Source organism: Procambarus clarkii, chromosome 18 (assembly GCF_040958095.1).
Source record: "Procambarus clarkii isolate CNS0578487 chromosome 18, FALCON_Pclarkii_2.0, whole genome shotgun sequence".
NCBI classification, from domain to species: Eukaryota; Metazoa; Arthropoda; class Malacostraca; order Decapoda; family Cambaridae; genus Procambarus; species Procambarus clarkii.
Genome location: NC_091167.1, coordinates 17,137,696 through 17,163,810, shown reverse-complemented (window position 1 = coordinate 17,163,810; position 26,115 = coordinate 17,137,696). Strand labels below are relative to the sequence as shown.

The following is a 26,115-nucleotide window of genomic DNA, read 5'->3' as shown; positions in this document are numbered from 1 at the left end:
CAAAATATTTTCAGAAATTGATTTTAGACAAACATTTAAAAAAAGAACGTTTTGTTGATAAGGAGAACAGCTCCTATTAACTGGAAGTGATGGATAATGCAGTAATAAAGAGATGCAAGCACCTGTCTGACACTCAAAGAAGAATAGTAGTAGTAAGAAGTGTCCACAGAGTGGATATACAGCTGGTGCCTTTACGCTATTGCTGAGTAATACATAATAACACAAATAATGAGGAGGAACTATGTTATTATGCTCTATTTTGTTATATATCATATAAACACATTGCCCAATGTTGTTATCAGTTACTTTCAATAATGTCAAAAACTTTTTTTTTTCTCCTTTGTTTATTATTTGAATTTGTTTTAACCTTTACATTCTGGAGAATGCATACTTGTTCCTAACTATGTGAAGCCAGAATTAAATTGGTCATCAAATAAATCACTTACAACTCTCAGAACTTGGGACTTTGAATTGTGTTTGGCTGATTGTTTCACGGATTTCGAACTCTCTTTTCCTTGTTTCTTTAGGTTGTTTTGATGATTAGGGACCAGATTAGGGCTTTTTTACTTATATAAAGTATACCCTAAATATATTCTCTAAATCATTATAATTATTATAATTAACCCTATATATTTTTTTGGGGGGGGGGGGGGGTATTTTTTCTTGACTTCATTTCTACAGTCATTAACCTACAACTTTCACATACTTGAGTATGAATGCCAAACAATGTTTATTACAACATACAAGTAAAATCATGAGTTAGAACTGCCTTATTCATTGTCGATAACTTCAACTTCAGTTATATCTATAACTAGAATTTCAACTTACTCCTGTGTCCAAAAATCTAGTTTCTGACCGATTCCCACCATTTTTACATATAGTGTGCACAGCCGTCTGTTCTACAATCCCTATAGAATTGATTTTTCATAAACTAAACGTTTGGAGTTATAAATTTTTGTTGTCTAAATTTACGCATATTTCAAATGCCATACTGACAATTTTTTTTACAGTAAACTATACTGAAAACCTATATTCTAAATATATGAAAATGAAGATCATATATTATTCTGAGAGCATAATAACACCAAATGAACAGTTGGTTATATTTTTATATTTTTGCAGCCGATTTCAAAATCTGAAGTTTTCAGTATTCAATTTTATAATTATTTTTTATTTTCTTGTTTTTCAAGTTACACTGGTATCATTTAGACAAAGTTGGAGCATTTGCCTAGTAGATTATTCACAAAACATTTGAAAGGGTTTCAGGACATTTTAAAAACAGAGTTCAATGTCACACATCATATGAGGTTTTGCGTAGTTTAAGGGTTAAAGAAGTCTACAACTGGATGTTGACCAACAAACTCGCACTAAACATAGAAAAGGTTTACTACATTTAATTTGGAAGTAAATCATCACCAAATTCAACTTCAGGTAGACAATGTAAACATTTGGAATCAAAATAATGGAAAGTTCCTTTGCCTTTACATAGACAAGAGACTAAACTTTAGCACCCACATACAACACATGGCCAAAAAAAGTATCAAAAACTGTCGATGTACTCTTTCAAATCAGATATTATATTCCCACTGTGCTCTCCTTTCATTATATTGCTCACTAATCTATCCCTATTTTACGTGGTATCTGTGTAAGGGGTTCAACAACTGCACATTGCCTCAAGCCCATCATCACCCAGCACAAATCTGCTATCAGAACTATGAAAAACTCTGACTTCAGACAACACACAGACCCACTGTTTAAATCCCTAAACGTGCTAAACATACACTTACTCCACATATTCTTTTTTGGTATTTACATGTACAAAATCTTGTTCCTAAATACTAACCCTGATCTGAAACTCTTCCTTGAAAGATGTAATAGAACCCATGAGCACCACACCAGAAATAAATCTCTCTGCCATCCCAGAGTCAGACTAAATCTGTGCACACTCCATGCCAAATAAAAGGACTCGATCTATTGAAATTGCTCACTAACAAATTAAAAACATTTCCAACTAAAAATAAGTGCATGGGCAATGCAGTGATTTTTTTTTTTTTTATATGTGTGCCAAAATTTGAATATGCAGCAGAGATGTATTGCCAATAATTCAAAATGTAGCTGAATTAGAAAAAATCAATATAATTGAGAAACACCAAGATAGAAAAAAATATTGCAGTACTGTATTTCTTAAATAATAGAGTAGGTAATAAGGGTTGGGACAACCTTCTGGAAAAAGTTGTATGTGCCAAACTGTTGTTAGTTGTAAGAGTGCATTTTTCTAACACTTATAAGACAGGGATGCCAGAGGTTGCAGGTGACTGACTCGCTTGCCTTTGCCAACATGAGTAAAATAATACAAATAATGAATTTTGTTGAGGTCAGGAAGCCTGTGTATATATATATACTCTAGGCTTCTATCAAAGGCTGAGGCCTATATTCCAACATTTAAAAAAAAACTGAATTGGCATATGGCAACAATTAGTATTGAGGCATTGCTACTTGCTCTTTGCATCTGGTACACGAGCATCTCAAGTATTTAAGCGTAGTCATAGCAGTGAATGGATTCATTAAGTCGGCTGCTCTTAAATTCTACATATTACTCACGTGGTTTATATTTTGATATTTGTTGCTTCACTCTTAAGTGTTGACCAAACCACACACACTAGAAATTAAAGAGACGATGACATTTTGGTCCGTCCTGGACCATTATCAAGTCGCTTGTGATATGACGATAGAGCCCTTGCCTCCCTCATCCCTCCTTTCTAAGTGTTGTTTGTCTTTCAGAGGCACAATGTTGAGACGACCTCGTGCAGATGAATCGGACGATGACCTCTTGCGCCAAGAGGAGGAGTTGATGTCCCGTGGTACTTTTCAACCAGCTGCTACACTTGTCAAGCCTAACAAACGAAAAACAAATGACTTGGCCTCTGAAAGGCTGTCGGGTACTGTATTTAGACTACTAATAGGTTGTCATTTTTCAATGGTTACATTTACTGTTTTATCTTTATTTTCATATTATTTCATATGGAGTGCTATATAAAATATTTTTTTGTTTAGTAAATACTGTTTGTGTTGTTTTTAATTTCTTAACTGATGTAATTTCTGTGACTTCCTCAGTAGTTCTTTGGTGCTTCCACACTGATCTCTTACTGCCACCTGCTCTGCATGTTCCCACAGTTTCTCCTGTCTGTACAGGCAGTAGCTCCTTGGAGCTTCCACACTGATCTCTCACTGTCACCTGCTGTCTGCACAGGCTTGACTAGACAATGCTTTTGAAATGCACCTATTTTCTGTGGCGAGCCACTTCGGCTCCCTGGAGCTATAACGGGTTGATGTGTGTATATTAGACCATGGCAACAGTCAATCGATGGAGTTCTAGGCCTACCAGGGATCAACGCCAGAACCTGGCCCCCTCAGAGAAGCACGAGGAGCAGTGGCCTATAGACACCCCTGTGTAGTTGGCAGCAGTCTTTATCTGCCCTCTCCCAGGTCAGGCACCCAGAAAGGTAGGAGTCCCAAAACAAACTACAGCTGTTGAAAAATTGCTAAGTGAAAGCCGAACGAGTAAACAGAACTCCCCAATCAGAAAACAAGTAAACAAGCATGACGTCACCACAGCCACTGCGCCGCGGGGGTTGGTGGGGGTCCTACACCAGGCAGACCCCCACCAGCCGGGGGTTGGTGGGGGTCCTACACCAGGCAGACCCCCACCAGCCGGGGGTTGGTGGGGGTCCTACACCAGGCAGACCCCCACCAGCCGGGGGTTGGTGGGGTCCTACACCAGGCAGACCCCCACCAGCCGGGGGTTGGTGGGGGTCCTACACCAGGCAGACCCCCACCAAGCAAAACAAAACAAAGGAAAAAAAGCCTGCAAAAACACAAGATCCCAAGGGGAAGAGAACTGGCTGCGATACATATATTAGACAGCTGCACAGTACCTTGCACTCCAGTCAGCGATGATACTACCTCCTACCAAAGGGCAAACAGGAGTAAGAACAACCCCAGCTGAACCCAAGGGCGGACAATCACTGAGCAGCAAAAGAACGACATGGAGGTAGTCTCCTGAACGGCCTATGGAAGATAACCCTAAACCGCAAGGGCACTACTTACAGGGCACCTAGGGAAGGTGGCCCTAGGCACATGCAGCCCCAGTACTCTTGTGTTATTCCTGGCTAACACACCACCACACACAACACCGCTATGGACAGCACTGCTCAGAAGGATGGAGCAGTGCTGTTGTGTTTGGTGGCAGTCGATCGACTGCCACCAAACACAACAGCCAGTGACCTGGGGTTAGGTATCTGGTGTGGAAGGTCTGGGACCCCCCCCCCCTCCTCTCAGGGAGGGGGTAGTTGTGCAGACAGAGGCGCAGCAACTGTGGTGACGTCATTCTTCTTTACTTGTTTTCTGACTGGGGTGTTTACTCATTCGGCTTTTGGTTAGCAATTTTTCACCAACTGTAGTTTGTTTTGGGACTCCTACCTTTCTGGGTGCCTGACCTGGTAGATGGTAGATATAGTCTGCGGCCAACTACACGAGGGTGTCTATAGGCCATTGCTCCTCGTGCCTCTCTGAAGGGACCTGGTTCTGTCACTGGTCCCCAGTAGGCCTAGAACTCCATCGATTGACTATTGCCACTGTCTAATATATCTACACATCAGCCTGGTATAGCTCTGGGGAGCCTCCGGATCTCGCCTAGAAAATGGCGTTTCATTATATTCAATGCTGGTACATGTACAGTACATGTAAAATCAAATCTCTGAATTTCATTCTGGGATGAAATAATATGGAATTTTTAATTTGATATACTGTACTAATAACATAGTGGCCATTGCTTCAGTTTTCATTCATAATTTTAGAATCTCTTTAAATTGTTATTACTGGAACTTGCTAACGATTAACAATAATAAAATTATTAATACATCATATCTACACGTGTCAATTACATAATATGAAATTCCATATTTCAGATAATGAGTTGCCCTCCACACGCAGGTCCAAGTTTGCCCAAGACCGTGCTGCTAAGAAAAAGAAGGCGAGCATTGTTGATAATACTGTACTGACAGAAGCTAGTGAGTACAGTACATCACATTCTGTTGTCTTCAAAAGATAAGTATCTGGAGGTTTATTGGATCACACGATACTGTTATGTAAGACTGAGTGGTAAGAGATGGTAGTACTGTACCTTGCAAGGGTCCAAGAAGTGAAAATAAAAGTTATGAAGCCGAGACTTGATAGTGATCTTGAAGCAAGACACTGAACAAATGAGCCTCGGTTACATGTGACGTATACAAGGAAGGCTTGGTTAAGTGTCGAGTGTGTTTGGCGTTGGACAAACTGGTAGAAGAATGTGAGGAACAGCTTAGTGGCATGAGGAGGAAGTACAGTAGCAAGAACATTCATACTAATACACTATACACATATACTGTGTAGTATATATTTATAAGCCTAATTCTTATAATTGTACATTAGCACACATTTTGCCTGTAAATATATACATGGTAATCACTCATTTGCTATTGTTAAAAGTTCAGGGGGTTCAATGGCTCCCCCAAGGTACCATGCTGACACTAATTTTCATGAGTAGACAGCATAGAGGACACAGTAAACCTCCAATCTGATGTTAATCAAGTCTTTCAATGGGCCACAGAAAATATGATGTTTAACCACCGCACTGCGCAAAGCACCTGTAGGCACTAGATCGGGGGTGCACAGTGTGCCTGTGGGCGCTCATAGGTATAGCATAGCATTCAAACCTCCCGTGGCTACACAGAGTTCACATCAGCTTCCTCAGGGCTCTTGTAAACAGATGGCATTTTTTTTTTTTTTTTTAAATAGTGGGCAACATTCCCGGGTGTGAGAGCCTCAGTACTGAGTGAGCAACCAAGGTTGGCGCATGCAGCATGAGCTAACAGAACTGCTGTTCACTTTGTGACCACAGCATCGCCTAAAACTTTCAAATTATATGTGTACAGTAACTGGTATTATTTAGCCATGATAGTATTACAGAAGAGCCTGACTGTGATAAAGACTGTACAATGTTCAGACATCAGTGAATCAATGCTGTTCAAGATGTTCACAGCGCTAGCCACAGCACACTACATTATTTCGTCCATCTAAGAATCTTCAAATGACTTCTCATGTTCCTTTACAAAATAAACTTGTGGAAAATTATTCATTTACAGGATTTAGTGATCAGTATTCTGATAATAGCAGGATTGTGGTGATAGAGCATTGTAGTATTGTGGGAGGATGAATTTTGGTGAGGAGGGAGGGAATCGAGGTAGTGTCACTGTGTAGCAGCCACCCTTGTTTGGGCTCACCATACTAGCTTAGTGGTTCACTATGGTGAACACAAATGTAGATACTTATATATAACGTGTGTGTGTATAGTGTAATAACAGCAACAGGAGTATGTTGGGAGGAGCCATTTTGGTGAGGGAGGTGGCGTCGTACTCGTAGCGTCGTCGTCTGCTGTGTGACTTGTCATGCAGTGTATGACACCCCTGTGGTGGCCACTGTGCTGTTTGGACACAATACCAGCTTAGTTGTATAGTTATGGTGAATAAAACATGTAGATACTTATACTCAATGTGTGTAAATATTATAATAAAAACTATAACAGTATGGTGGGAGGAGGAATGTTGGTGGGTATGGTGTTGGAGAAGTGAGGGAGGGCTGGCTGGGTGTGGCAACTCTCTCTTGTTTTTTGGGCTCACCATACCATATTATGGAATGTGAAAAAATCACGGACTTTAGAGATAACGCCATCAATAGTGTCTAAGAAATGTGTAATTTCATGTGTGAACTTCATTCATAATGATGTGCTGCCTGAAATCTTAGCGAAGTATCCAAAATTTGCTTACTGTAGGTAATGCATGCACATGACTGTAAAGCTGCTGCCTAGTTGGGTGGGTGTGCAGCAAGACTAGTAACTGTGTAACTCACTATAGATGTAAAGTGCCGTGTATAGTGACTTGTGACCCTCTTGCTGAATCACTTGTGACACAAAAGATTATTGATGTGTGTATTTGTGTGGGTGATTAAATATGTATGTGTATGTACATATGTGTACATATATATGTACATGTATGTATGAGTATGTGTACATGTATATATAGCATTAATAATTTTGTAATTAGCATCAAAAGATTGTTATTTGCTTAGCTAAACAAACTAGAGGGTTCAGTTCCTGAACCGATTATGTGCCTCTGTAATCCTTTACACCACCGTCCACGGGATGGGTATGTGGTGCATAATAAAGAAAGAAATTAAATTGATTGATTGTAGAATATAATATATATATGTCACACATGAGCCCCATAATTTTGAGCATAGTGATGTTCCACACATTGAACTATATAAATTCCACAAATTGCACACTTGATATTTTTAGTATTATTTTATTAATATTTTCACTTTTTATTATTATTTTCATTATTTTTCATCCATTTGGCTTAGTGGATGGCAGATGCTTCCTACTGTACCTTTCAGGAAGCATTTACTCTATTATGAGATTGTGCAGTACTTGTATGTAATCCTTGCACTCTGAGGCCCACACGACTCCCAAGGTGCTGTAATGTTGTGTAACTTGCAGCTTTGCCTGAGAAGAAGGTCACGGTTCTTGGCCGGATCATCGAGCGTGCAGTACCACCTGACCATAGTCTCCTAGAATGGCACCCTACATTAAGTCCCCATGGCTTTCCTAAGGTCCAGAGACTGCATAATTTGGTAAGTGTTAACAGAACTTATATCAATGTTAATTCCTGTTTGTATAGTACTGTATAGGTTTTGAAAATCGTTTTTAGGTCGTAGAGTGACTTAACTCACAATCTGGCGATTCCCAGATGCCTCCCTTAACCAACTCAGTCACGGTGGTACAAAAGTTGACCAACCTAGAACTCTATTGAATTCTGGGAGGCTCTGGAGACCTCAAACTGGGGCCCAACCAGGGTTTTACAGCCAACCCGACCACACTCGGGCCTATGGTAATGGCGTTCACTCTCTTACGCCTCGGTCAGATTGCAATGAAATCACAATGGTGTGATATACCAATGAAAATCATTTTGTGGCAATGGAGTGACTTGAACTCACGATCTGATGATTCCCAGATGCCTACCTGAACCGTCTCAGCTACGGTGGTACAAAAGTTTTTCATTGATACATCACACCATTGTCATTTCATTGTGATCTGACCGGGGCATAAAAGTGTCAACGCGATTACGGTAGACGAAAGTGTGGTCGGGTTGGCTGTAAAAGCCTGATTTGGCCCTGGTTTGGGGCCTTCAGAACCTCCCAGATGACTCAGTAGAGTTCTAGGTTGGTCAACTTTTGTACCACTGTGGCTGAGTCGGTTAAGGTAGGCATCTGAGAATCACCAGACCCCGAGTTCAAGTCACTCCATGGTGATTTCATTGCAAGTATAGGTTTTATATATACAGGTAATGTATAGTATACATTACCTGTATTGCATGTAAAATGAATTAATGTAATTACTTATGTATAGTTACAGGATGAGAGCCATGTTTGTGCTGTCTTGTCTTTCAACTACTGTCATGTGATGCTTTGAAACTACAGTGCTAGCTGTTTTGGGTTCCACTGCCTACTCACTTACCTTGGTCTAACCATCTACTACTCTGTTCGCAACAGATAACTTTCTAATATTTTTTGACACCTTTGTTTTCTTAGCTTGAATATATAATCTCTTATTCTTGAAGTTGCAGGTTTCAAGAATTCCTCTGTCAATCTTTTTCGATTCGTTACTCTTTTGCATGTAGTGAACATATCACTTCTATTTAGTTAAATCTTCTAGCTTTGACATATTTAACACCTCTACCCTCTCCCTCGTAGCTCGTTTCTCAGTTCTGGGAGTCATTTCATACCATATCTTTGCACATTTTCCTGTATACTGTATTGATGTGCTTCTTGTAATATGGAGACCATCCATACAACTACTTCATATTCCAATTTTGGTCTCACGAAGGTTGTGAACAGTTTCTTTAATATTTCACCATGCATATATTTAAAAGTGATTCTACAGTTAGAAAGCAGACACATGCTCCTCGCAGCGTCCTGTGTGTGGTCCTCTGGTAAGAGTCTACTATCCACAACCATCCCTAGAGCTTTTTTTCTGTCAACAGTTCTTTAATGCCTTTCCACTTAATTGTCGTTGGGGTTTTTGCATCATTGTCGAATTGAGGGTGGAGCAGCTGGCTGACTCCTGGCTGCTTCCTGCCACTGCCCCCCACCCCCAAATGATGAGAGGGTGGGGAGAAGGAGCTGGCGCTAGTTTCATGACATTTACGATTGTTTGTTTACATTGTTTGGAGACTTCTATGGCCATTTTGCAGCCTTGCGTGTGGCCAGCAGTGGTTTGTTTTGACTCGCTGAGTTTCTGGATGCCTTCCTCGGTGGCGACGTAAATGAATAACTTGATACATAAATACCAAAGCTCTCTGCACATCTGTGAGGGTGGGGTGGGGGGGGGGTGTGCAAGTTCTGGCTCGTGTTCCCTCGTAGACCGTAGAACTCCATGACTGATGGCACCCACATCAGAGACAGTAGCTTCATGGAGTCACTGTGGCTCACCCAGAAATTGGCATTTCATTACATTGAATACTGGTTTTTGTGTATTTTGATTTTAATCGAGTACTGTACAGTATAAATTACAATAGAACATTATACTGTGTAAATAATCAACATAATAAATTAAGCTGTAAAATGTAATTTTTGTTTCCAGAATAGCACAAGTAATTGTGCTCCCGGAACAAAGAAGAAATCACTATACATGCAGCAGTTAGAAAGACAAGGCCAGTCAGAGAGGAAAGTGAAAGGTTCCCATAGTGATACTCTCAGCAGTACGAGTCTGCTACCTGCAGGCGGCACCCTGCCAGATTCTGCGCTCTCAGCCTTGGGTAAGATGACATACGAGCACATCATTTTGTGGCATGTTGTCTCAGTAATACGTTAATGTTATTATTTTTCAGCTTGACTTTTTGCCCAATGGCATGCTCTGGAACATTTCTTTCCTTCTCTCTGGTGGGAGTCTCCATGTGGCTCCCTATAGCTATCTTGCTCAGGAGATGGCCCCAAACTACTAGATTGCATCAGCTGTGCAGATGAGTTTGGCCTACTACGAACCAGAGCCAGAACCTAGTCCCCCCCCCCCCTCCTCCTCACAGAGGCACTGGAAGCCAGTGGCATTCCACCATCTCACCAGGGAAGGCACCCAGAAAGTCGGATAAACCTCATTTATCTTTGCAAACACACAGAGTTTAAAAACGAATGCAAAAAATAAAATACCGTTCAAAATTGGCCTCCTCACAGAGGCAAATGCAGTATTTGGAGCTTTCTACAGAAATCCATGCAGGGAAAGTTATGGACAGTGAGATCTGGATACCAGAATAGAATCTATATAAATGTGATGGGTAAATAGGTCACTTGGAGTAGGCTTGTATATTAGAGAAGTCCTTATATGCTCGGAGCTCCTTAACTTTACAAATGGGGTGTTAAAAGTATTGAGAGTAAAAATAGAGAAAATAAATTTAGTTATAATTCTAATATACAAACTGACACATTTAAAGGATGAGGAATTCACAGAACAGATTAATAAAATAGAGAATAGCCTCGATAATCTGGTAAAACCCAATACCAGGTATTGTCTGTCTATTACATTTCCTCCTGCCTAGTCTAAAATGGAGAATAGCAAACAATAATGTTTTACCAGGAAATCCATCAGAAAATAACCTACCACAGATTAGAGAACTACAATACTTCAATTCAATGACAAATTTTTGTTCATCCAGCAAATAACAGCCAAAAAGGGCTGAAAATATTCTAGATCTGATCTTCACAAACAACGAAGAAGTAATCAGGGACATTACATTCTCAGATACCACATAATCAGATCACAAGCTCATTGAAGTGTAAATTAACATTAATACCCATTCCACAATTTGATTTGTGGAATCATTGGAAGAGGAGAGGATTATTACATCGAGCAAGAAGAGCCATGAACTGGAGTTGAATCAGCCACAGAGGAATCAGCACAGAGAGGAGCTACAACTGAGGACAGGTTCCATCAATTTCAGTAGAAGTGAAAAGCAGCTTTCATTACTGCATGCTCTAGTATTGGTAACAATGGCTGAATACCGGTAAATTTACCATACCATCACATTTTTCTATAAACTATTATTTGTTTTCCAAAACCTTACAATTTTCCTTACTGCTATTTGTTCATTTTCAGGCAGTCGGAGTTATGTCCTCAGTGGAGATGGAGTTCTCCAAAACAAATCTGAAGTAGACGACATACATAAACAAAATATTGATAGGATTGCAAGCATGAGCCATGAAGATCGAATAAAAGAACAGCAAGAACTCCTTTCCCACTTAAGCCAAGAGAAGATTGCCTTCCTTCGATCTCTCCGCATTAAAAGGGAAAATGCAGAAAAGACTGGAGAAAATGGTACAGCATCGTTATATCAGTCAAGCACACTAGAGCACAATGAAAATGTGAAGTCCATAATAATGGAAAGTGAAGACTCCAAAACTAGAGTACAAGATGATGATTTGGCTGACTCTTCCACCTCTCTACCCTGCAGGCAGCCCTCATGTGAAGAATCAAGCACCAGTGATGAGACTCGTAAGGTTAAGTTTTCTGATGATGTTGACATGAAGGAAATAAGCAGTGATGATGAAACCATTCCAGAGTCTGAGTTACCAATCCCTCCATCAGAAGCCCGCAAATGGCTCCACATGGACAAGGTAAATGTTAAATCCTATTCAGCTTGGGGAAAAATGTGATTAGTAGTTAATACTTTTAATTATCAGATGTATCAATTTATTGAAGTAGCCAAAAGGAGTACAACAATTATTTTTGTTTTTATTTTTAAGAGTTGTTGATTTTTTCTTCTCCTCCTCCTGTTGTTAGGTTGACCTATAAATGTTGGAGTACTGGAGACTTAATAAGATTGAAGAGGTTTAAAGGAATGTGAAGAAATAACATTAAGCCACATTTCTACCTATAAATACTTGTTTTTAAAATCTTGAGTGTTGAAGAGAGAGAGAATAAGGGGCACCTTGCTAGCTTCCATGTACATTCTTGTTCTCACCATCATTGTTTCAGCAGAGATGGGCAGGTTTCACAAGCACAGTGACCCCCTCCCCTGCCTTGTTGCCATGGGTAGAAAGGCCGCTCAATTACCTGATATAATATCGATGTTGAGGGGTGACCCAGAGTCGGCTGCAAACAAGGGAAGTTACCGAGGTGTCGTCCAGAGAGGAACATTTCATTACGCTCGATACTATTTTGCTCGTTCATAATATTGTCCTCGCCTTGGAAAATTAATGCACAGCTGAATGTGGATATTCAGAGTAAATGTCATGTTAATCTGATATTTTGATTCTTAATATTTTTAGGTTGACATGGAGAAGCTGAAATGGATGACAAGTATGCCCAAGCCAAGACCCCTAAAGGACAAAGAGGGTTTTATTGCAAGGTTCAACTTTGAGGGTGACATCTTGCCTTATGATGCAGATATATCCTATAGAGAAGGGTTGCATCATCATGGAGAGGAGCCAGGTATGTTGATGACTTTCTCCACCTCTTATTACTCCTAATTATCACCACTACCACCCCTTCCACCCCTGCTTTCATCATGGAGTGATAAATCTTTCACCTAGAGAAGTTGCAAGATTACTTTTTTTTTTTTTTTTATGGGAACCAAAGAACAGGCAGTTCCCACTTTACAAACATTCGCCTTGCAAACATTTGTCCATATGAATACTCTCCCAGGTCCCCATGTACCCCCTTCATACATAAAATCATTATATTAACTCACTGGAGCGTCTCCTTTGAATTTGGTGGCAGTGCAAATGTCCGTGTGGCTGCCACAAGGCGGAGTACAGTATTGTACAAAACCATCTGCACGGCCCACTGGGTGGCAGGGCAAGTGAGTGTATTTACTATTTATGCCTATGGGTGGTCTTTGCACCTTTTCCAGTTTGTTGATGTGTTTCTTAAGATATAGACACCATACAATCGCTGCATATTCCAACTTAGGTCTAAGAAAAGTCATGAACCATCCATGTATTTAAAAGCAATTCTGAAATTAGAAAGTGTAGCATAGGCTCCTCACACGATGTTCATTGTGGTCCTCAGATCTCTTTCTTTATCAGAATTTGTTAAAGATTTTTCACATAATTTGTAGGTTGTGTGTGGCCTATGTTCTCCTATTCCACATTTCATAACATGGCATTTATTAACATTAAATTCCATTTGCCAAGTGGTGCTCCATACACTTATTTTGTCCAGGTCTTCTTGAAGGGCATGATAATTGTCTAAGTTTCTTACTTTCCATATTATCTTAATATCATCAACAAACATGTTCATAAAATTCTGTATTCCATGTGGTAAGTCGTTTATGTAGACAATGAACATTACCGGTGCAAGAACTGAACTCTGTGGTACTCCACATTTCTCCAGTTCATTACATTGCCTCTGATTACTGCCCTCATTTATCTGTCACAAACATTTTCATCCATGTTAGAAGCTTCCCTGTCACTCCTTCAGTATGTTCCAGTTTCCAGAACAACCTTTTATGTGGAACTCTGTTGAAAGCTTTTTCTGTGGGGAGCCCCCGTCGGCTCCCTGGAGCTATCGGACTGATATGCGATATATTAGTCTGGGGCATCAGTCAATTGGAGGTCAGCCTATTAGGGACCATGAGCCAGAACCTGGCCCCCTCAGAGAGGCAAAGAAAGTAATGGCCTATGGACACCCCATGTGGTTGGGTGCATTCCATGTCTGGCATTGACCAGGGTTAGGCACCCAGAAAGGTAGGCATAACAAAACAAGCCCCACTTGGTAAGAAAAATGCAACCGAAGACCGAACAGAGAGGCAGAACTCCCCCCCAACACACAAGGAAACAAGCAAACGTCATAAACATGCAGTCCGCCCCCCCCCCCCGAGAGAGGAGGGGGTGGGGAGACACTTGCCCCGCACCGGCTACTATCCCAGTTTGTTGGCTGATACAATCTAGGGTGGTTGTAACTTTGGCCTTGGTTTCTTGGCAGTGTTGTGCCTTAGTGGTGTTCTCTGCTGTTTGTGGTGTGGTGGCCATGTGTAACATCAGTGTACTGGGGCTGCATGCACTTAGGGTTGCCTTCCCTAAGTGCTCTGTAAGTACTACCCTTGGGTGCTACCCTTCCATGGTGCCTTTGGGACTTCACTTCCATAGGGGTTCTTGCTGCTCGGCATTTATCCTGCCATTGGGGCCAGCTGGGGTTTTGTGGCCTATGTTTGGCCTTGGGTAGGAAGTGGTGCTGTTTGCTGGTAGAGGCGCAAGGTGCTGTGCAGCTTGCTTACCAACACAGTGGCCATGTTCCTGTTCCGTCTGGGGATGTTGTACTTTTGCAGGGGTTTTCTTTTCTTTTTGTTTTTCTTGCCTGGAGGGGTCTGCCTTCTTTGGCTATTGGTCCACTTCAGGAATTTTGGTGGCCCTCCTCTAGGCCCCCATGATTGTATACATCGCAGGGGTTCAGTTTTAGCTCATTCCCTTTTGTTAGTTACTTGGGTTTAACTGGTTTTGCAGCATCTTGCCTGGGCTTCCCGTAGCAGTCAGTGGGAAAACCCCGTTGGGGCTTGGTAGACTGATGGATGCGTCTTCCGAGTTTTGAGGTGCTTACCTTTCTGGGTGCCTGTCCCGGTCGATGGCAAATATAGAATGCTCCAAAATCACATGTGCATTTCTATGGCCCATTACTCCTCGTGACTCTCCAAGAGGGCCAGGTTCTGGCCGTGCTCCCCAATAGGCTTAGGATCCATCCACATCGACTGATACCAAAAGTTAGGACTATCCCTATCAGCCTGGATAGCTCCAGGGAACCTCCTGGACTCACCCAAAAAATGGCATTTCATTACATTCAATGCTTTTTTTTATTATTATTTTTTTTTTTTTTTTTGTGGTTTTTGACATCCAGCCTTAGAACTGCAGATGGGATAGTTGACACTGGAGGCTGGGACTCCCCCTTCCCCCCTCCCAAGGAGGGGTGGGGGGGGTTGTGCAGACAGAGGCGCAGCGACGTGGTGACATCATGCTTGTTCGCTCATTTTCATTTGGGGAGTTCTGTCCACTAGTTCGGCTTTCAGTAGCAATATTTTAACCAGAATAGGGGGTTTGTTTTGGGGCGCTTACCTTTCTGGGTGCCTAACTTGGTCGATGGCAGACATAGAATGCTGCCAACCACACAGGGGTTTCTATAGGCCATTGCTCTTTGTGCCTTTCTGAGAGGCCAGGTTCTGGCTTGTGATCCCCGGTAGGCCTAGAACTCCATGTGCATTGATTAATGCCAGGGTCTAATACATTCATATCAGCCCGGTTAACTCCGGGAGGCCTCCGGGTCTCGCCCAGAAAGATGTGTTTCATTACATGCAACACTGGTTTTTTATCTTGTGCCTAATGAAATATTCTCAAATCTTCCATAATTTCAGGTCGAGCCGGCTACACTCTTGATGAACTTTTCACACTCATACGTTCGCAAGTGCTGCAGCAGCGTCACGTTGGCTTACGTACTTTGGCTAACATCCTCAGGAATGCCAAGGAAGGCCTTTATGATACATGTGTCAGCCCCCCTGTATTACAGCTAGCAGTAAGATCAAATATTGTTTTAAATATTTGTTATGATCTTCAGTACTTATTCAAATCTAATGCATTAATGGTGTCAATTTTCTGTGGCTCTCTGAAGCTATAATGCGGATTTAGTGCCAAATTACTATGAATTCCACAACTGTACCACCAGTTGCGGAATTCTTTTTGGCCTACCAAAGACCACGAGCCAGTACCTGCGCCCCCTACAAGGAGGCACCAAGAGCAGTAGCACTATAAAACAATTGACTGAATATTAACGATGTTTGCCACCAACAGGGAAGCATCCCAGAAACTCAGCATAATATAACAGATCACTTCTGGTTAGAAGCAAGACCAATGCCTCAATATCACTAAAAGAACCCAACTATGTAAACAAATGATAAAAAATTCATGAAACTTGCATGAGATAATTTGCCTCGCCTCTGCCCCTTGTCTGGGGGGGAGGAGGGCGGCAGACTGGGTCAACTGGCTGCTCCACCCTCAGTTCTTTGCTGATGGTAGATGTGAGGTGCCGCCCTCTGTCACTCTGGCTCCCGTGTTCTGCTTTGGCCAAGTGGTGGTGGTTTTTTCTTTGTGGCTGTTTCAACACATGTTTGTGCTGTGTGAGCCGGGAGTGTAGGGTACTTTATGCCTGAAACGCTGTGTGTATTAGAGGCCTTAGGCAGAGTATATACTTGTTCTATCTAGAAATCCAACATTGTTCTTGTGATTCATTTTGTATGTATGTACTTTTCCCAAAATAACATTATTATTGCAGAGGAACCTCGGTATTTGCACTGCTCCCAATCTGCACTTTTCGGCATTCAGGCGCCGTGTTCATGTTCGGTATTTGTCCGTTTGCTCGACATTGAGACGTAAACACGTGACCGTGACACATTAGTATCGCCATAGCTGTCACTCAGTGCACAACCCACTACTATTTTCTCTTAGATATTTTGGATATTATTGGTGTAAATAAGTCACCATGTCACCTAAGAAATTTTATGGTAAGAGCCAAGCAAAAAGGTAAATCGTTAGAACCATGATAGAGATGAAGAAAGAACTTGTAACTAAATATGAATGTGGTGCCTGTTTGTCTGTTCTTGCTACCGAATTTGGTATGACTAAATCTAGTTCTCTAATAAAAGAAATGTGTGCAAAATGGGGAAGGGAAAAGTTTTCTTGAAAAATATCACTCTGACCGAGCTGTGATAATGGTAGGGGGGCTCCCAAAGAATCTCTCTCCCTCACTACCTTCCACATGTGTCAACATCTCTCCTGAATGAATGTAAAGTATATACAGTACTGTATTTGTATTTATTTCATATATTTATTGTATAAATATACTGTGTTTATTTTTGTGGTCTAAAACATTAATCCAATTTACATTACTCCTTATGGAAAAAACTGTTCGGCATTCATCTCGCCTTCAGGAGTCAATTAAATCTGAATACCGAGGTTCTGTTGTATTATTATTATTATTATTATTGTTTTTGTTATTATAATAATAGTAATCCTAAATAATACTACTACTGTACTTGGAGCTGCATGTGCACAGGGTTTTTTTCCCCATGTGCTGTTTTCCGTTTTCCCTGGGGTTGGGAGCCACATTTTGGCTGGCGGACCACACTGGGGTTTGTGCGACCTAACCAAGACACACTGAGGTCGACTTTTTCAGCCTCAGGTGAGCTGTGTTTGTCTACTCTTAACCATACGACTACTCATTGTCCATATGACTCTTACCCCATTCGTATACCAATAAATAGAGACTTCCCTTCTATAGAAGACCTGTTTCCTATTCCTGGATTCTGGTGTAGTGATCCCAGTGCCTAGGCTTCGTGTCGGGCCATTACATGAAGACCCTGGAAAAAAACCTGCAGGTTTAATGGTGCAATGGATATCCGTGCCGAACCTGCTCTCACCATGTGCGAGTACGAGAGTTGTGTGTCGTCTGTGCCACGTGGTAATGTTCACTCCTTCTGCCTCCGCCATGCTGCCCGCTGGGTTGGGAAGCTTCATGCTCTCGTCCAGAGGCGGGGTTTTTATGCTCTTGGCCCTGGTTCACTAGATCTTTTATTTCCTTGGTTCCCTGTTCCAAGGCTCGTGTTTCTCAGGTTGTCCAGTATCATATTAAGTCTAGCAAGCCTGTGGTCTACTCTCATGCCCATGATGTTTGTAAGTATGCTGCCCTCTCAGTGCTCTCTGATAACATGTCCTAAGCTGATATTTGGGCTTGGGGGTTTTGGCTGTCTAACAGGGTCTTGGCAGCCAAGTATTTAGCTAATGTCCCAGGGCCTCGTCATGCTTATGTTGCCTTGGGTCGACTCTCTCAACCAGCCATCTCTTTTTGAGTGCCTGCAGTCTCTTCTCCTCCCTGGTGAGTCCCTGGTTTTCAGTTTCTGTGGGTAGTTAGTTTCAGGGAGTCACACAGCCCATCCTCTAAACAAAGCCCCAAAGTTCGTTCCATGCACCCACCAAACCCCCTGTTTTTTAATAAAAAATGGTTTACACACGACTCACAACTGATGATGTCCGAACACTTCCAGAACAAGTGCTTCCCTGATAACTTTTGTTCGAACGACAACTCTGTAAATGCTTCACCCACATACTACGAATACAAATAATCGCCAACAGAACCTAAACACCTAACCAGTGCCTAAATATACACAATATGCTAATATTTAATAATATTAATTTATATTTGAGAAAAGCTGTTTTGAATGAACAGAATGTTAAAATTGATGAATGCGTCTTTGGGATCGACCACTGGATAGAATGCCTGGTTGCCTGGTTGATGGGGTTCTGGGAGTTCTTCTACTCCCCATGCCCGGCCTGAGGCTATGCTTGACTTGTGAGAGTTTGGTCCACTAGGCTGTTGCTTGGAGCGACCTACATGCCCACATATCCACCACAGCCCGGTTGGTCCGGCACTCCTTGGAGGAAACAATCTAGTTTCCTCTTGAAGATGTCCACGGTTGTTCCGGCAACCATTGACATGGTCTGAGGATGGGGTCGAGTCATAAGAGGCTCTTCCAGAAAACCAGTATTAAAGTATTGAAACGCCTCTTTCTGGATGAGCTCCGGTGGCTCCCTGATTTTCTCCCTTTCTTTCAGATTCGTCAGCTGGTGTTTGTCTTCACATCTCCTCTAGGACTATATCCTCCCTATCTCCCCCAGCTTGGAGGGCTGGGGGTGATAGGGAACTCCACCTTCCCCATCATGCTAGTTTCAAGAGATTCGACAATTTTCTGGGAAAATCCCCTTCGGCTCCCTGGAGATATCCAGGCTGACATGGATATTATTGGTTTTCTGGCATCAGTCAAAGTGTATGGAGTTCGGCCTTCCGGAGACAATGAGCCAGAACCTGGCCCCCCTCAGATGAGGCACAAGGAGCAATTGCTTATAGAAACTCCCGTGTGGTTGGGAGCATTCTGTGTCTGCCATCGACCGGGTCTGGCACCCAGAAAGGTAGGTGCCCCAAAACAAACCCCTATTCTGGTGAAAATATTGCTACCGAAAGCCGAACGAGTGGACAGAACTCCCTAAACGAAAGGTAGCAAATGAGCATGATGTCATCATGTTGCCGCGACGCTGACTGAGCAACCCCCCCCCCCCTCCCCGGGAAGGGGGAGCCGCAGACCCTCGCGCCGGCGATCCAACCGACAGTTCTTGGCTGATGTGATACTGGCAGGTCATGTACCTCTGGGTCCTGAATTGGTCTCAGTTTCTGTGCCTTGTGGTGTGGTCTGTCTCTACAGGTGGTGTGTGAGCCAGGAGTAATATTTACAGTACACAGGCTGCATGCACCTAGGGTTTCCTTCCCTAGATGCCCTGTAAGTACTGCCCTTGGGGCTTGGGGGCCACCTTACATAAGACACCTTGGGACCTACCTCCGCTGTGTCTTTTACTACTCAGTACTTGGCTGCCCTTGGAGTCGGCTGGGGTTTTTGTTACCCTTATTTGCCTCTAGGTAGGAGGTAGGTTTCATCACTGGTAGGGGCACAGGGTACTGCATTGCTAGTTATCACCTATTATAGCGACTGGCTCTGTTCTGCCTGGGGATGTTGTCCTCTTGCAGGGGTTTTCTTTTTTGTTTTCCTGCCTGGTGAGGGTCTACCTTTGTTGGTTGCCCACTATAAGACCTGGGGGGGTCTTTATTTTGATATATATATCTGTGTTCTTGGTGGTACCCCCTGCTAGGCGCCCCCCCCCCCCCCCCAGTGAGTGGACACATCCCGGGGGCTCAGTTTTTAGAAGTTTGCTTGGTAGTGTTGGGTGCTGGTTCACAGTACACTGCCTGGACTTCCCTTAGCTTTTACCAAGGCTAAGGGCCCTGGGAAACCCCACGGGGGCTCCGGGATCTGATGGATGTGACCTTTGAGTCCCCTCTAGCTTCATGCAAGGTTGATGGTTGCTCTGTCCTGTTGTCTCGGGGTGACAATCACCGGTTGTGCCTCGGCCATGCTGCCTGTAGGGTCGGTGATTCTTTTGAACCTGAGTCGTGCAACGTTTTTGTTTGTACGTGCTCCAGTTCACCCAAGCTATTGATCATGATATGAGGGTGCAGGCAGCAGCTGCGTTGCTTGCTAGATTCAGGTTACTGCAACACAATAGGTTGGTCGCTTTCCCGGATGCCCCAAGACTGCCCTGTTATGGTTTTAGGGATGCGAACTTGGGGGTGGGAGTCGCTTCAACTTTGGTTCCATCCGCCTCCTTTGCCCCCATGTCCTTTCCCTTTTGTTGATAATCCAGTTCTGTCCCACCTTGCTCCCGGCTCCGAAACATCTGAGGGTTTTTGAGCCGGGGGCAGGGTCTAGTTGGTGTTGAGACTCGGGCGGTCTTGGGGGAGTCCCCTTCCGGGGGTGGCGGCGAAGGCATTCGAGCCTAATCCTCCTGTCAGAGCTTCTGGGTTTGACCAGTGAGCCCCCTTTGTTCCTGCTTTTTTGGTTGCTCCTGCCTTTTCTTTAGAGGTAGGGGTTTGGAGGATAACTCGGCCCCGGGGCCGGGTAAGGGTTGACTTGGGGGCCTTGGGCCCCATTGGACCCACCTGGGTTTTTGTACCCTCAGAGTGGGGTTTGGTGTTAAAAGGAGGTGGGGTTCTTTTTCGCTCCCTCCTCGTACTAATTGGATTTGGCGTCTACCCCTCCCTGGGTTCGGTTCCGTGACCCCGACGGTTCTTCGGTTCCGTTCTTCCAGAGGTTTTCGGTTTCCCGCGTCCCGTCCCATGTGGTTCAGGAAGCCCTTGCGACTTACCTCCTGCGCGACCTGGATTATGCTTTCATGGTGGTTTCTGTTCCTTCGTGTATGGATCTTCGTGTCCTTACTGGATTCGTTATGAATTCCGGAGTCATCCTGGTTTGCAGACTGCCCTCTCTTCTATTTGGAAAAGCGGCATACATTCTGTTGATCCCCACGCTTGAGTGGCGGGAGACTCGGACAACATTGCAGGTTTTCCTGGGGGGCGAATTTGAGCATCTCAATGCGTGCTTGTTTGCCCCTGCCCTTCCGCAGGATGTTTGAGTGATGCAGCTTCATGTGCAGCTTCCTTCCCTTTCGGCTGCATTGGTCGCTGAGGATTTGCATACACGTAGCCTGCTGGCTTCTGAGTTGTCCTTCTGGCTCCTTGGTGGCCGGCCCAGCCTTGGTTTCAGGCGCTGCTTGCTCAGTATCCAAACCCAAGGGTCTTCCCGTGGCTCTGCCTCTTTCCGCAGATCGGTCAAGCCCGGTTTGAGGCTGGTTCATTCTTCTTTTCGAGTCTTTGCGTCTGGAGTTTCTGACTCGGGTTTATCATCACTTGTATGGGGCGCAGGTGGCTTCGTTGTTGGTCTCTCACCTGCGTGCTTTGTCTCGGCGGCACTGTAGTTCTGTCCACTCGTTCGACTTTCGGTAGCAATATTTTCACCAGAGTAGGGGTTTGTTTTGGGACGCCTACCTTTCTGGGTGCCAAACCCGGTCAATGGCAGACATAGAATGCACCCAACCACATGGGGATTTCTATAAGGCATTGCTCCTCGTGCCTCATCTGAAGGGGCCAGGTTCTGGCTCGTGGTCCCCGGTATGTCCAACTCCATGCACTTTGACTGATGCCGGAAAACTAATAATATCCATGTCAGCCTGGATATCTCCGGGGAGCCAAAGGGGATTCCCCCACAAAAATTTTCAAATCTCTTGAAACTAGCATGATGGGGAAGATGGAGTTCCCTATCTCCCCCAGCCCTCCAAGCTGGGGAAGATAGGGAGGTCCTAGTCCTAGAGGAGATGTGAAGACAAACACCAGCTGACGAATCTGAAAGAAAGGGAGAAAATCAGGGAGCCATCGGAGCTCATCCAGAAAGAGGCACTTCAATACATTCAATGCTGGTTTTCTGGAAGAGACTCTTGTGACTCAATCCGTCCTCAGACCAAGTCCAATCTATCCAGTGGTCGACCCCAAAGACGCATTCATCAATTTTAACATGCTATTCATTCATAACAGAGCTTTTCTCAAATATAAATTAATATTACTAAATATTAGCATATTGTGCATATTTAGGCACTGGTTAGGTTAGGTTAGGTGTTTAGGTTCTGTTGGCGATTATTTGTATTTGTAGTATGTGGGTGAAGCATTTACAGCGTTGTTGTTCGAACAAAAGTTGTCAGCGAAACACTTGTTCCGGAAGTGTTCGGACATCATCAATTGTGCATCGTGTGTAAATCACTTTTCGTTCAAAAACAGGGGGTTTGGCGGGTGCATGGAATGGACTTTGGGGCTTTGTTTAGAGGATGGGCTGTGTGACTCCCTGAAACTAACTACCCACAGAAAGTGAAAACCAGGGACTCACCAGGGAGGAGAAGAGACTGCAGGCACTCAAAAAGAGATGGCTGGTTGAGAGAGTCGACCCAAGGCAACATAAGCATGACGAGGCCCGGGGACATGGCGATCACGTCTCCCCGAGCTCTTCTGTCTTCCAGAGACGTGAGGTGCAGTTTCCTCAGCCATTCCTCATAACTCGTGCCTCTTAATTCTGGGACTAGCCTAGTGGCATACTTCTGAACTTTTTCCAGCTTCGTCTTGTGGTGTGGCACCATGTCGTCTTGTCATTTGGGGTCAGGACTTGTTGGGATGGTCATCTCCGACCACATGTTGATGCCTGCTGGGGTTTCCCTATTGTTGGAGTGTCTCCTGCTTCTCTATAGCTGGTATGCTCTCTTATGCGGGTGTTGGGGCATTGTTACCCTCCAGAAAACAGCCACATGGAAATAAATGGGAAGGAGGCTCCCTTAAATTTGTTTCCTTGTGGCTTTTTTTTCTTGAGGCCTCCATTTGCCATTTGTTTTTGCTCATCATGTCTATTAGTTCGACATTCTGTGTTGAATGCATATTTCTTGTTAATTTAAGCAAGCGTTTTCCTCATCGTTTGAATACCCCTCTTTCATGTCAGAAATCCAATCTTGTGTCTGCATTATGGGGCTATCTATCCCTCCATTTGATGGCTGAGGTTTGGCATTCTATCTATTTCTATCATTGTCTATATATTTGGAAAGTACTCTGCAATAAGAAAGCATTTGATGAGTGTTTATATGAGTAACTGATAAATGTTTTATACTCAATACCAGGTAGAAGCTGGAGCTGTTCTGCTCCTGAGATTTGCTCTAGATGACTCTTCACACCTTGTGTACAGTGAAGCTGTTCGAGGATTGTTCTACCTGATAGCCAGTGAACCTGATGAACAGTGCTTGGCCTTGGCACAACCCTGGGTTCCTGCTGGGCTGGAGCCAGGAATAGCCAGTGATATTCATGCCAGTGAGAAGGTACAGTATATTGACTACTATGCATTTAGAATCCAAAAATTAATAGAAAGATTTTCTGGAGATGTGTATGATAATATTGTATAGATACATTAACACCATGACGTCTACCCTGCATCCAACTGAACAAATGTAAATAATTTATATTTCTGGGAGGAGCCCCTTCAGCTCCCCAGAGCTATTTAGGCTGATATGTAATATATTAGATTTTGGCATCAGTCAGTGTGAATAAAGTTCATAGGCCTACCGGGGACCACAAGCCAGAACCTGGCCCCCTCAGAGAGCCACGAGGAGTAATGGCCTATAGAAGTGCACATGTGATTTGGAGCATTCCATGTCTGCCAACAACTGGGTCAGGCACCCAGAAAGGTAAGCATCCCAAAACAAACCCATATTCTGCTTGAAACTACTACAGAAAGTCAAATGAGTGGACAGAACCTCCCAAAGAAAAACAAGCAAACGAGCACGACGTCACCACTTGCCACACCGCCGTCTCCGCAGCTCGGGGAATTCGCAGCAAACAATAAGTAAAATTATTCCCAGTTCCCATGTAAGCAGGAGATAGAATGCAGATAATTACAGTTTTTAGATTTCAGAAAATTATTGTAGTACTGGGGAAAGATTCACGAAGCAGTTACGCAAGTACTGTACTTATGAACGTGTACATCTTTCCTCGATCTTTGACGGCTTTGGGGACATTTATTAAACAGTTTACAAGCATGAAAAATTACCAATCAACTGTTGTTATTGTTATAAACAGCCTCCTAATGCTTCGGAGCTCTTTAATTTAACTGTAAAATAATTTTAAACAAAGCCGCCAAAGATTGGGAAAAAATGTACAGGTTCATAAGTGCTTGCGTAACTGCTTCGTGAATCTTGGCCCTGTACTGTATTTTGTGATGCACATAATGTTATTGAATTGTTTCAGGCACGGCTAGAATTGGACCAAGAGGAACAAGAGTTAAAAGACTACGAAATAGTTAAGTTGGATGTGATTCGAGCATTGGTTAGAATGGATACACACATCAGGCTCAGGTATTTATATGTTGCATTTGGTTTGATCATTTATGTATTTCTTGTCTACATTATGATATTTTGTAACTACAAAACATCGAAAACTCGTGTAAAACTGCAGTAAAATAACAGGTTTCTCTTGTTACACAGTGACAACTTGTAGTGGTAAAACAGGCCTCTCTTGTTACACAGTGACAACTTGTAGTAGTAAAACAGGCCTCTCTTGTTACACAGTGACAACTTGTAGTAGTAAAACAGGCCTCTCTTATTACACAGTGACAACTTGATGTAGTAAAACAGGCCTCTCTTGTTACACAGTGACAACTTGATGTAGTAAAACAGGCCTCTCTTGTTACACAGTGACAACTTGATGTAGTAAAACAGGTCTCTCTTGTTACACAGTGACAACTTGATGTAGTAAAACAGGTCTCTCTTGTTACACAGTGACAACTTGATGTAGTAAAACAGGCCTCTCTTGTTACACAGTGACAACTTGTAGTAGTAAAACAGGCCTCTCTTGTTACACAGTGACAACTTGTAGTAGTAAAACAGGCCTCTCTTATTACACAGTGACAACTTGATGTAGTAAAACAGGCCTCTCTTGTTACACAGTGACAACTTGTAGTAGTAAAACAGGCCTCTCTTGTTACACAGTGACAACTTGTAGTAGTAAAACAGGCCTCTCTTATTACACAGTGACAACTTGATGTAGTAAAACAGGCCTCTCTTGTTACACAGTGACAACTTGTAGTAGTAAAACAGTCCTCTCTTGTTACACAGTGACAACTTGTAGTAGTAAAACAGGCCTCTCTTGTTACACAGTTATGTAGTCATGTAGTGAAACAGGTTTCTCTTGTTTCATAGCCACAACTTAATGTAGTAAAATAATAAGGACATGAACAGTAAGGACAAAGTTCAGGCTCCCACACAACTGCTCGAGCAACTGCTGAGTCACCCGGTGCCTGCTCAACACTAAGCAACGGCAGTGCTGCAGCTGGAGCAAGGCCACCGGAGGCAGGGAAAGCAATGCCGACTTAGAATCCGAAATTAGACCCCAGCCAAATCTGTACCTGTGATGGAACCAACTGGGACATCCGCCAATTCACCGGGAACCCAAGCCCGGCAAGCTGGGAAAGAACCACATTCCTGCTAGCAGACACGGTCACTAGCTGGGAGCCCACACCGGCCAGTAAACGGGACAACCCAAAAACAGAAAGTCTGCGGCCCCATGACAAAGCCTAACCAATCCCTGAACCTCGGATGAATAGGGATGTGCCAGTATGCATCCCAGAGTTCCAGGAAGGTCATCAAAGTGCCCGGCTCAAGAATGAGACGGGCCTGGCACAATGTGGTGAAGGAATCAACCAGTTGAACCTGGACAGGTCGAGAATGAACTGGAGATCTGGAGAGTCCGGTGTTAGAACTGGAAACAGACGAGAAGTCACAATAACGTGGCTGAAATGTTGACCAAACCACACACTAGAAAGTGAAGGGACGACAACGTTTTGGTCCGTCCTGGACCGAATTCTCAAGTCGATCACATCCTGTCAAAGGGGCGACCCTCAAAAGGCCAATGCAAACCATGAGTCAGCCTTCTGAACAGAGCCTTCTCACAAGTCTAGCCTGGCCTCAGGCTGGGCTTGGGGAGTAGAACAACTCTCAGAACCCCATCAAGCAGGAGTGGGCACT

The 26,115-nt window shown here is 43.4% G+C and overlaps 1 protein-coding gene across 3 annotated transcripts in view; it reads left to right on the top strand.

Annotated features, from left to right (window-relative positions):
• The window catches only part of LOC123754498 (RNA polymerase II-associated protein 1), a 53,275-nt gene that overhangs the window by 17,105 nt on the left and 10,055 nt on the right, over positions 1-26,115 (top strand). For all 3 annotated transcript variants that reach the window (XM_069326301.1, XM_045736948.2, XM_045736947.2), the window contains exons 2-10: positions 2,782-2,939; positions 4,968-5,069; positions 7,595-7,728; positions 9,737-9,911; positions 11,243-11,760; positions 12,415-12,577; positions 15,489-15,646; positions 23,221-23,415; positions 24,341-24,447. In XM_069326301.1, coding sequence (XP_069182402.1) covers positions 2,789-2,939; positions 4,968-5,069; positions 7,595-7,728; positions 9,737-9,911; positions 11,243-11,760; positions 12,415-12,577; positions 15,489-15,646; positions 23,221-23,415; positions 24,341-24,447 — 1,703 coding nt within the window. In that variant the 5' untranslated portion in view covers positions 2,782-2,788. The remainder of the gene's footprint in view (positions 1-2,781; positions 2,940-4,967; positions 5,070-7,594; positions 7,729-9,736; positions 9,912-11,242; positions 11,761-12,414; positions 12,578-15,488; positions 15,647-23,220; positions 23,416-24,340; positions 24,448-26,115) is intronic.